At 45.1% G+C, this 12,077-nt stretch overlaps 1 protein-coding gene across 1 annotated transcript; it reads left to right on the forward strand.

Annotated features, from left to right (window-relative positions):
* Positions 1–303: 303 nt before the first annotated feature.
* Positions 304–9,806, forward strand: CEBPG (CCAAT enhancer binding protein gamma). The gene is made up of 2 exons (XM_052656748.1): positions 304–478; positions 6,275–9,806. Exon 2 carries the CDS (start codon positions 6,370–6,372, stop codon positions 6,817–6,819), a length of 450 nt encoding a protein of 149 aa, XP_052512708.1. The 5' UTR covers positions 304–478; positions 6,275–6,369; the 3' UTR covers positions 6,820–9,806.
* The last annotated feature ends 2,271 nt before the right edge of the window (positions 9,807–12,077 follow it).

Below are 12,077 nucleotides of genomic sequence, written 5' to 3' on the forward strand. Positions count from 1 at the left end.
GCTACTAACTGGTTCCCCAATTTGCACCGAACCTTCCCAGCTGCCGGCCGCCCACCCCTCCGTGGGCCGCCCGGCGCGCTCGTCGGGGGAACCCCGGGCAGCCTCTCCCGCCGGCCCCGCCCGCCCCGCCGAGCCGTGGGATACGCCTCCGCCACGTGCCCGCCCCCCGCGCCTAGACCTCCCGCAATTGGCTGGTGGCCCTGCCCGTCGCGGGGGGGAGGGCGCGCCCCCCGCAAGGCGGCGCTCCCATTGGTCACGACGGCGGCGGCCGCGCGCGCGGACCCGGCGAGGAGGGGAAGCCGGTCGTGGTGGCAGCTGCGGCGGCTGCGGCGGCGGAACGGGCGGAGGCTGCCGGTTTCGTAACCGTCGCTCCTCCTGGCTGACTCTCGGGCTGCGAGGCCTGGGTCGGGTCGGGCCGCGCCGTGCGGGGCCGCTTGGAGTGGAGGCCGCCTGGGAGCAGGCGGGCTGGAGGGGCCAGGTAAGGAGGCCGCAGGCGGGCTGAGGGAGGAGGAGGAGGCCGCGGCGCCGCCGGCCGCTCGCGTGGGCGCGGCCCCAGCCCGAGGAGACCCGGCCTGGCCCTGGTGGCCGGCTTGCTGGGAAGGCCCCGCGCGGCCCGCGGCGCGGGCGGCGGCCCCGCGCGGCGTCTGATGCAACCTGCCGGCAACACTCGGCGGGGCCGCTGAGCTCATCCCTGGCCCCGGCCCAGCGCCGCGGCGCCACCCGCCGACCCCCACGCTCCCCCGGCGCCCCTGCTGCCGGCCCGGAACGGGATGCGAGCCTGGCTGTGCCCCACTCCAGAACCCGGCCCTCTGTTTCTGCAGTGTGACTAGCCAGGCTCGTATTGGCCCCTGGGGATAAAGGGTGTTCCCAGAATAGCAGAAGGTGGATCGCGTCCTATTGAGTGCCATCTGGGATTATTTCCTGCACGTCCTAAACGGCTCGGTGTCGGGCAGTCGGGAATCCTGTTCAGAAGTTGGTAGAAAAGTAGGCAGGGAAAGCAGTTGATTTTTAAATATATGACTTTACTCAAGTAATATTGTGTTTCCTTATGGAGCTGTACTTCGAATATGTATCCTGTGTTGACTTGAGCGCAGGTTCGATGTTGAATAGGAAAGAGGAGGGCAAGAAATGAAGCACTTCATTAGCGTGTTTGGAGGGAACACAGTAAGGAAAACTGCCAGCGGAGGTGTCTAGGTGGAGAGGATGGAAATGCATGTTTGAGGGGAAGGAGAATCTGTTGTTCGAATTAAACTTGTGGGTTTTTATTCTTCAGAAGCTTTAATTGCTTAGCTTTCCTCTGATCTGAGGTTTGTGCTGTCATATAGCATCTTAAATAAAATGTGTCCGTTTCAGAAAGGTGTTTAACATTGGTGGGTTACCCAAAAGTTGGTAGTTCTCTCTCCCAGGATACACTGTCAGTTGAATTCTTGTTTGAAGAGATTATCCTTTAATTCAGGTAGGATATGGGATGCTCAGAGACTCATTTGAAATAAAATACTATGGAGGCTTGCTTTACTAAGAAATTTAGTCTTTAAAACCCCTTGATAACTAAAAGTTAAAATCTGGTCAGCTGTTACTACTTGAGTAGTATTTGGGATAAGCTGTTCTTAAAGTTGATTCACTGTTTTGGAAAAACTTAGTGTAAACAAGGCTGAATAATTACAGGATGCTAGTGAGCTGAAGAACTTTTCAGTTTCTTGAGTCCTACTTCTAGTGGGCACACTTGGCAGATTCAGCCATTTTAATACCTGCCTGAAAAACATAGGTGGAACCTAAACTTCATTTTTTTTTTTTTTACCCCCAGAATATCCTCTTAATTTCTCAAGATCATGTCATAACCCTCGGCAAAATTGTCTGATCTTGGACAGGTAGTTTCATCCCTAGGGATTTATAGGGTACCTGGTGAGTCCTAGGTAAAGATGAATAGGGCGGAATTCATGTGGCTGAATTTGGTGTTATGCCCTAAGATTGCACCACCTGATCACAGAAATGGTAAACACAGGTAGTCACAGTTCCATGTTTATTGTGTGTTCTTAGGCTGAGGGTAGGGGATGCTTCTGTCGGTTCTTATGCTGATAGGTACATTGGTCTCCTACCGTTTTGGTTTTCCAGACCTATCAGTAAAAAGAAAAAGAAAAAAGAGCATGATTTTAAAAGATGTATATTTATAATCAGTGTGGTGTGTTACTAATAGTTCCTGTGTGTTGTAAATGACACCAAAACTAGAGTAAAAAGATGACATTAAAAAAAGACAAAAGATATTTTCTTCTCATACTCCAGTGGACCACTTATCTGCCCCCTGAAGGAGTATGCGCGTTTGTGACCCGTTTTGGGTCATGAAGCCAGCAGAAAAATATGTAGAAATCCTGCTCATTTGGGTGTGTTAAGTTTGACAGCTTAACTTCACTTCATTTGTAGTACTGAGTTGCCAATCCCTGGGAACAAATGCCTAAGAACTTGAGGTTGTGGAAAAACGTAACTGGACAAAGTGGAAAATAAAGGTTCTCAACAGAAAGAAGCAAAGACCAGACATGAATGACCTTCACTGTATAGGCTGGAGACAAGAGTAGCAAATGTTTTTATTTTCCTGTATACCTTTAAGACAGACCAAGAACTTTGGATCGTAAGACTGTGTGTATCTTAGTAACACTCAATTTAATTATGGTTGTTTTAAGAGATTTTAATGCTAGAGAATCTTATTTTTATATAAGACACTTAAATAAATAAGTGTTTTCTCTGAGCCTTTTGAGACTGTATTCAACAAATGTTTCTTGAGCACCACCACTGGATGCTGGGCGGATGATGCTAAAGATGGAGGCCTGCCTCTAGCTTATTCTACAGGGAGCCACACTGTGGAGCTGGCATTGACAGGAAAACTAGGGGAACAAATTGGACAGAAGCACAAAGAACAAAGTGCAGACCATTTAGGGGAGTGATATTGGCTTCCAGTATTGTTGAGGGGTGATGAGAAAGGGAGCTGGGCCTGAAGAGATTTGATCTGTATGTTGAAGCTACAGAAGAATTTTCAGAGAGAGGCTGCGACACACTCAGGTTTGAGTGTTAGATTGCTCTGGAGACAGTGGTTGTGGGGAGCACTGCTGAAGCGGGGCAGGCTGTGCCCCTGAGAGACGATGCCAGCCTGAGGTGACTGTGGCATAGAAGGGAGAGAGGTGGTGGAGTGAGGTGTTTTGGGGGAGATGGGTGGGTAGAATACCAGTAATACCAATGATTGGAACAGATTTGGAACAAGGGACAGATATCTGAATATTTTGGAGTGTAGATCTTCATTGGGGAAATTGGAATTAAACACTTATTTGGAAAGGAGAGGAGGGATATCTCATTGTATATATATGAAAAAAAAATGACAAGAGGGCTAGGAAAGTGCTTGAGACATTTATTGTCCCAAGTGAAACGAGAAAGTTTTGATTTTGCCGTACTCATTCTAGCATTTAGAGTTTTCAGTGTATCCCTGATTTGAATGAACGTCATTTGATTTAAGAAATTTGAATTTAAAAAATGGTACCCACTCAGCCCATCTTTCTGAAGATTCTGGTTGGTTTGTGGCAGTGGCTGTCAAACGTCAGTGTCATCAGAGTTGCTTGGGGGTCCTGTCAAGACGAGGGCTTAGCCCTGTTCCGAGAGCTGCTGCTGCCTGCGAGCTGCTGCTGCCTACATCTGGGGCAGCCTGAGCATTTGCATGCCTGCCAAGGGGATGCTGATGCCGCTGGTTCAGGGGCCCTGCTTTTGGGAACTGCTGCTTTTCAGCTTTTCTCCTGCTTCCTGCTGGAGGGGTTCACAGCAAGGAAACAAGGTGCCACGCTGCTTCCTGTGGCTGAACTTTGGAACTGCATTTGTCCACGTAGGAGCCAGACTTTCGTTTAGGGTTGAACATCCAGATTGAAATAAGCATGTTTTCCATTGTAGGTGCTCAGTAAATGTTTGTGAAAGAAACAAAGGCACAGATAACAGTGTAAACTGCAGAACTGTAAACTGTATGTAGCATTTCGAGGTAGCTGCTTTACTTGGTGTAAAAAATGAAATTGGTAATCTGTCTGGAGTAAGTCTTAGCCCCAGTTAGCCCTTTGACCCCCTTCCATGGTGGATAACTTCACCTTGAGCAATACTTTCTTGGCTTGTCTTTGGTTGGGGAACTTACCCTTTTTTTTTTTTTTTTTAAATCTCCCAGTTTCCCTTTCTTACATTTTTTTTACCACTTTGATGATTACTTTTTGTTTTACAAGCCAAGGACTCATTTTCAAAACCTTGTCTGCTGTGTTCAGAACCTTGGCAAGATGAGTCAGATGGAGGTGAAAGCGCCCTTCCTTGTTCCGGTGTCTTTGAGAACAAAAACCGGCATGAACTTCACTAAGTTTGGAGCGTGTAATAAGTGTTTTTGGTGACTGAAGTTCATGGTATATTGTCAGCGTCAGAGGACATTTTACATCCCTCCTTTGCAGAGGGGGAAATGGAGGCCCAGAGAGGGAAGGGGTGTGTCCAGAGTGGGATAGGGGATGTCCGAGCCAGGATGAGAATCAACTTGGTTCCTGGTCTCTACTTCTTTGGATTGTTGTTATCTCTGAGTTTATTAGGGACCAGCTTTAAAGACTAACAACCCAATTGGTATATAGAAGATAAATAAGATGAACATAATCATTGATTGTTGAGACAATCCCAGGAGAGGTGTTAAACAAGTTCTTAAAAATTGAGTAAACACTTCACTTTAGTAGATAAGCAATAGTATAGATGGCCAGTAACACTATTAATGCTAAGTGTGGTGCAAATTATACCGAACTGCCACTTTTCAACTGGAAGAAAAAATAGGCAACGTGATAAATTATCAAGGGAAATTGTGAAATATTCATTACTGAAGATAAACTTGGAGTAGATATCCATCATGGTTTGGAAGGAAGCTTTTGGTGTTTCCTTAGTACTGAAGTGAGAACAGATGACCCCTCTGGCTCAGGACTGCCTGTGTGGCCTGATAAACAATGGAGAGCAATGATACATGGCCTTTTGAAAAACAGGCCAATACAGAAATGACTCGCTAAAGGTTTGGGCGAAGCTCTTCTTAAGAATTGTGAGGTGTACTCATTCGAAGCTGTTCATAATTGTGGCTTCAGGTTTTTTCCACTGATGCAGTTTTGTGGAAAGAGAATGGGGTGGCTTTATGGCTCCTGCTCTGCTTCTTCCGTTTCCAGCAGCGCTGTGACATCTTGGTGGGCATAATTCATTCAGCTTAGACAGTTTGTCTTGAAGTGGCCTCGTGATGACAGGCTAGGTCTGCTTTTGACACATCTTGAGGCAGTTTTAGGACCAGCTCGGATACAGAGTAATCCGAATATGACTGGTTTCTGAAAGCGTGACTTTTGTTTCTCGCGGCAGCACTGCAGATTTGGCCTGTCCTCTGCGCTGCTTGAGCAGCGTCAGGTGGCTGCAGGCCTGCTGCTGTCCTGGCTCTCGGTCCAGCCTGACTCCCAGCTTGCACCTCCTTGGATGCATCATCAGGGCCTTTGTTGCTCTCCTTGTGGTATCAGGTTGACAGTGTTTAGATGTGTTTACTAGTTATGTCAAGAATTAGGAAAACACTAGAAGCTTGATGAGATGGGGAAGCAAACTGGGTGTCTCAGAGCTCCTCAATGAGCCAAGAAACTAACTTAGGAAATCTCTGTAAACTACCGTCATTTGAGGTCATTAGGAAAATAAAAACAAGCCAGAAAACACATTTTCAAAATATCCCATACAGATAGGCTTTGGGAGAAGAGTTAGGTCCGTGATGGCTCAGCCTGCACGTTAGAGTAAGGGCCACGCGGAGACGGCAGTGCAGCGTCCTGAGGATTTCAGGACGCCTTCTGATTTCACTGGAACCAACAGTTGGAACGTTGTCCCTCTTTTATTGCACCCTGTTTCTCCTGTTGTAATTGTTTAAAGGAAACACCTCACATTTCTCTCTTGCACATTGCCAAGTGCTGTCATTCATATGTGCTACCTAATTAGTGATACTGTTTTGTTTTTTCCTCCCATTTTTGATAACAATCACAGATGGGTAGTCCCCTCAGGGATTCAGGTGGGTTAAATTTGGCCGTATGGTGCGTGTGTATTAACTTACTCCTCTAAATTACGTGACTTAGACTTCTGAAACATGGGAACAGTTGGCAATTGTTGTAGACGCTTCTCAGCATAGCAGTTAATATTGGCCTGCTGTTAAGTACATTTGAATTTGATCTCATTCGATCTTGTCATTTCCAATATTTTAATGCAGTTTTTTCTTAAATAGGTACATGTGAAGATTTCTTGGCAGTTCAGTGTGGAAACCATTGATCACCTTGTCTTCATTCTGCTTGTCCTGTGTTGAAAAGGGAGCGTGCCCAAATGAGCAAGGTATCGCCGCAGAACAGCACCCCGGGCGTGAACGGAATAAGTGTCATCCATACTCAGGCTCATGCCAGCGGCTTACAGCAGGTTCCTCAGCTGGTGCCCGCCGGCCCCGGGGGCGGAGGCAAAGCTGTGCCTCCCAGCAAGCAGAGCAAGAAGAGCTCCCCCGTGGATCGCGACAGTGACGAGTATCGGCAGCGCAGGCAGAGGAACAACATGGCCGTGAAAAAGAGCCGGCTGAAAAGCAAGCAGAAGGCGCAGGATACGCTGCAGAGGGTCAGTCAGCTCAAGGAAGAGAATGAGCGGTTGGAGGCAAAAATTAAATTGCTGACTAAGGAATTAAGTGTACTGAAAGATTTGTTTCTTGAGCACGCACACAACCTCGCAGATAACGTGCAACCCAGTAGCACTGAAAGTACGGCAAATCCTGATAAGGCAGGACAGTAGAGCTCACCCCTTGCAAACTTCACACTTTGTGGCTTGAACATTTAAGGTGTGACTACCTACACCTCTCGTATCAGCGGCTGAACCGCCATTATTCAGAGACCATTGAAGGTTGTTTTCTAGGGTCCGCCCTGAAGAGCTGATTAGCTAAAAATGTTAGACGTGTAACTTGAATATCTGGTTTTAAATGATAAGAGTTTTTGTGGGGATAAAAAACACTTTTAAAGGTATATGGTTTAAAAAAAAACAAAACTGCCCTGGAACCTTGATGTTCTTAATAAATGCTGACTTCCCAAAAAAATGTTTCTTTTTTAGGTTGACAAAAGGAATGGGGAACTGGCAAGTCGTATGGAAGAGTCTTGGTTTTAATGGATATGGTTAATTGGATGAAAGAAAGCTAAATGCCATCTCTGTTCATCTATTTGTGACTCGTTTCTAAATTGTGTATTAAAAATGCTTAGGGCTATAGAAACCAATCACTTTATAATTTGGAGTGATTTTATGTATAGCATAAACCCTGTTTCAGCATAACTAGTACTGTTTTACCTAACAAATACTAGTTTTTTGAATACTGATAACAAGTTACGTAAAGAAACCCCATTGCATTTTAAAGGCAGTATGCAGCCAATTGGCTTAAAAATAGAAATAGCATTTAGGAAGCAAATAGGTTTTTTAAAAGTAAAAGCAAAGCATATTAGAATTACACTCTTGGGATACCTTTGGGTTATTGGATTGGCATTATTTTGTTAAAATTTAAAAAAAACATGGTTTAGAGAAACTCCGTATCAGTTTTAGTTTGTGCAGATGCTAGTAAGCTTTTTTTCCTTTTACACCATTTGCACAGCCTAGTTAGTAAATCAGAGCATCTTAACAGTTTATGTCCACTCAAATTGCAGGTTAGGATTTTGAATATTAATTTCAGCAGGTAGTTTCTCCTGTATTCAAATACATTGCAGTGGGGCTGAGGATTTTGAAAGCAAAAATTTCTTGTGAAGGATCACTTATATTTGATCATAACCAACTGGTTCTTAGAAAAATACACTGTCAACTCCATGCCATTTCCCAAAATAATAGCCTAAGAAGACTTGAAAATATAAGGTTAAACAGTTAATTTATTTCACTTAAACGCATCTTTTTATATTATTTTTGTGACATTTCTTAGTGGGCTGTATTCTTCCAGACTTTTGTACCACTTTTTATTCATTTGTATGCATTTATGTCCCATAAATTATTTTAGCAAGAAAATACTGATAGAACTCAGGATATTGATATTTCTGTTGAGACTAAAAAGTGGAGTCGCTAGAATGGGAATCTCTAGGATCTGGATTATATCAGCGTTGGTAGTTTTGATTGCCCTTGTTTTTCTTTTAATGCAGTTCTAGCTCAGATTTGTTGGAGTCTGTTTTTTTCTTCTTCCAGTGTTTGTTTTTGGATGACCCAGAGTGATGACAAGAGGCTGAGTCACATCGGACTCACAAAGTCGCCCACTGTCTTATTTGAACATGGTCATTTTAGGCTGCATTGCTGTTGCATACCAGAACCTGGGGCGTTGTAACCAGGATGCAATTCAAGTTGCACACTCAGGTGGATGGAAGAGTGGTGTCTGTGCCCTTCTGGTCAGCAGAAGACATCACAGTGCCCTGCAGCTCAGCAAAGCCATTAACAAAGGCCGAGAGTCCCTTCTGCATGTGACACGAGCCCAGTATTGTCCCACGAGAGCCACCGTCCCAGGGTGGTTAACTCCCGATAGAGCCAGGAGAGAGGATAGGGGTTGCTGTTAGGGTCCAACGTTGGTTACCTTGGTTGGAGTATCGATCAACTTGTAGGTAGATGGAGGTTTTAAATAACTAGGAGATGCCCCAGAATCCTGCTCAATCTTCAGTAGCACCTCACTGGGGATGCAGTTAGTTCTCCTGAATCTTCAAGCATCTATAAGAGGTGCTACAGACGTTTTAATCTCTTTATTTACTAAACAGTATCTTTCAGAAATGGATGTCCACATGGAATTTATCATTACCCATGATATGAAGTGACCTAACTATCTTGGAAAAGAAGCTTTAGGGAAATCATCAGGAATGTACTTGGTTATTTCAAAGAAGAAAATAAGATTGGAACTTTTGGAACAATTGATTCAAACTTTCCTTTTACCTCTGCAAATCAGAACTAGCACAAGCAGTCGTACCGTTTTATGCATAGCGTAGAAAAATGTTAACCATGGTCTTGACTGTCTTACTGAAGTGTTTGGGAATGAAAGTTTTTCATTTGATAGGTTTATCAGTGTAAAATGGAGGGAAACCAAGTATGGGAAATGGGCAAATGTAGAGCTTTGGGAATTGTAAATGACTTGTAACTTTTTTGTTCTGTAGATTTCGTATGAACCATTAGGATATGATCCGCCTTTGCTGGCAGGTCTAGTGGTTTAGGAATTAGGCTGCAGTATAAATTTCTAGCTGCATCTGAGTCTTCTGGGGTGGGTGCTTTCGGACTGGTCTTGGCTGCAGGTGGTGCCAGTGAACAGCGCTTCCTGCTGTCTGGCCCCTTTGAGTTACTGGGATGTGAGCTCAGGCTTTGGACATTCTTACCAAGAAGTAGTAAGATTTTAATAAAATATGACCAGAATTTTGAAATTCAGGTCGTGAGTGTGAAATTCTCAAACTTACGTAAGAAGTATGTACACTTTAATGTTTGGGGTTAAAAGGAAGGAAATCATAGCAGCTTTTGATGTTTCTTAATCCCCATTAGAAGGTTTGAAGCTTTGTACCTGAACAACCCAGTTAAAGCACTCGGAGTGTTTTCGATGCTTTAGAAATAGAAAATTTTTGTCTGACAAAAGCTAGGAAGGAATAAAGTCCATTCTATAGCTGTTAGATCTGCTCTCAGGAAAAAGTACTTGTTCTTTTTGTTCCTGGCTTTCCTCAGTTTGTGAGATAACTCTATTTTTTTAAATATAATTTTATTTCTTTCAATGGATTTGAAATAAAAAAAAAAAACAACTTTGGAATAGTGCCTGTATTTCATTGTGAGTTTCTTTGTTAGATGCCAAGAAAGTAATCCAAGTTTGTTCGCCAGCTCTGAGGAGCAGGCAGATAGATGCCTGCGGCCTTTATGTGCTAAGCCCAAGGCAGGGGTGAGGCGGGTGTGGGGGCAAGCAGAGGCTCTTTTGTCCCAAGTCTTTGCTGTGCTCAGTTGTGTCCAACTCTTTGCAACTCCATGGACTGTAGCCCTCCAGGCACTGTCCATGGGATTTTCCAGGCAAGAATACTAGAGTGGATTACCATTTCCTTCTGCGGGGGATCTTCCTGACCCAGGGATCAAACCCATGTCTCTTGCACCTCCTGCATTGGCAGGCGGAGTCTTTACTGTTGAGCAACCAAGTCTAGGCTTCCCTTAATGACAGGAACATAGTTGTCTGAATTTAGAGCGCCTCTTATGTTACATTCTTTGTCACCTAGTCTAATGTAAAAGTATATACCAGAAGAGAGGAAGCAGAAACTCGCATCCTGCTTGGACACCTAGTGTCTCAAGAGGGTGGCCTCTGCCTTCAGGGTAGTGTATAGTACATGCACTGTCTTCATCTGAGTGTCTGTAAAAAGGAATTCATAAGTACAAGCCTGAGAAAAGCTGAGTGTTTCAAGGGAAGACACCATCTAGATCCTTGTCTTCTATGATCCTTCAGTTATTTTCATGTTTTGGGAAATAGATTTCTACTCACTGCATCTTAATGAAAACTGTAGTGCAGTAATGATTTCTGCGGGTAGTACGTCCCATTTCCTTTTTTATGAATTAGTTGTAAGTTAGCATCCAATAACTTGTCAGGAAATTCTTTATCAAGATGGTTGTGAGGGTGCCAGCCCTGTTTCAATAAAAGCACTTTAGACCTACTGCTCGGCAGCTGCCTGGGAGTGAAGAGCTCATGTACACGTTCTCAGGGGAGAACAGCAGCCCCGAATGCCCTTTGACTGCAAAGTCCCCGCTCCTCCCAGCACTCCAGACCTGAAGGTTATGCAGGGCTGTCCAGAGAACAGGGCTTGGAAGAGAATGGAGTTGTTAGCCTGTCACACGTCACACTTGTTTGCAGCCCATTTACCCAAGTCTTGCTTCCTGGGAAGCAGCTATTGGACCAGCTGCCTTTGTACATTGCCACCTTTCAGTTCTGCCTCCTGAGTCTCTGGACTTCCCCGGCCTCACCTCCCCTGCCCCACCTTCTGGAGACATCGCCCTCTCTGGCCTGGCTTTGGCCTCCCTGGAACCTTCCACGCTTTCCAGATCGTCGTGGCTCCCCAGTACACTCTGGGTGAGACCCAGCCTCCCTGGGATGTGGCTCTGCTCTTGTCTTCGCCACCACCCGGGCCCACCTCTCCCGCATCATCGCATCCCTCCGCTTTGGCGGCAGGGCTTTTCTCAGCACTCTACCCCAGGGCCGGCCGCCTTAGCACAGCTCTGGAATGGCTTCATCCCTCTTACTTTTCACTTTACACCCTTCTGTCTCAGGCCCCTGGCTTTCTAGGCAAAGTCAATCTTGTTTTACTTTCCTTCTTGGCACTTTTCAGCGTTTGAGACAATCTGTTTGTGCATGTTTAAGGAGAAGTCTCAGGAGACTCCAGGCTCTGAGAGCTGGGGTCTTGTTTTTATGCCAACATTGGTGTATAGGAGATACTCATTTCTTGAATGAATACCTAGACTTTTCCTGGATTTTGGAAAGGCTTTTTGGCACTGTATGGCTTTCTGGAACGGTCTCTGATGAATTTCTGAGGCTGTACAAATTTCTGCAAAACTTGGAGACTTAGGACTTGAACACAGCCTCTGAAACATGGGGCAAAGTAGGTGACTACTGTGTTCCTGAGTCCTACCTGCAAAGAACGCCCTTTGAGTCACCCACCTGGGTCCAAGCAGCCATTTCTGTCCCCATTGTCCCTCTGGGATGAAGAGCACTTAGTTACTGAGATTTCTCCTTGAACTTTTTTGTTGACTTGCTTGATAATCAGAGCAAACATTATGTGAAATGGGCAGTTTTGGTATTAAAACATCTAAAGGGGAGGATGGAGAAAGATGTAATTTTCAGTTAACACAACTAAAGTGTCCACTTAAGAGTTCCAACCTAATTTTAACTGGTTTTATCCTGGGGGTGGGGGGAACTTGAAACCCTGTGTATAGAACGTGGCTTGCAGGTACAGCTGGGGGTGAGAACGATTTGCCGAACTCAAACTGACCCCCAGAAAGACAGCCATTACTCAAAATGCTCAATATCATGAATAATCATT

Source organism: Budorcas taxicolor, chromosome 18, assembly GCF_023091745.1.
Source record: "Budorcas taxicolor isolate Tak-1 chromosome 18, Takin1.1, whole genome shotgun sequence".
Classification (NCBI taxonomy): domain Eukaryota; kingdom Metazoa; phylum Chordata; class Mammalia; order Artiodactyla; family Bovidae; genus Budorcas; species Budorcas taxicolor.

Coding starts and splice junctions, on each gene's coding strand:
- CEBPG (XM_052656748.1), top strand. CDS start 6,370: ATGAGCAAGGTATCGCCGCAGAACAGCACCCCGGGCGTGAACGGAATA.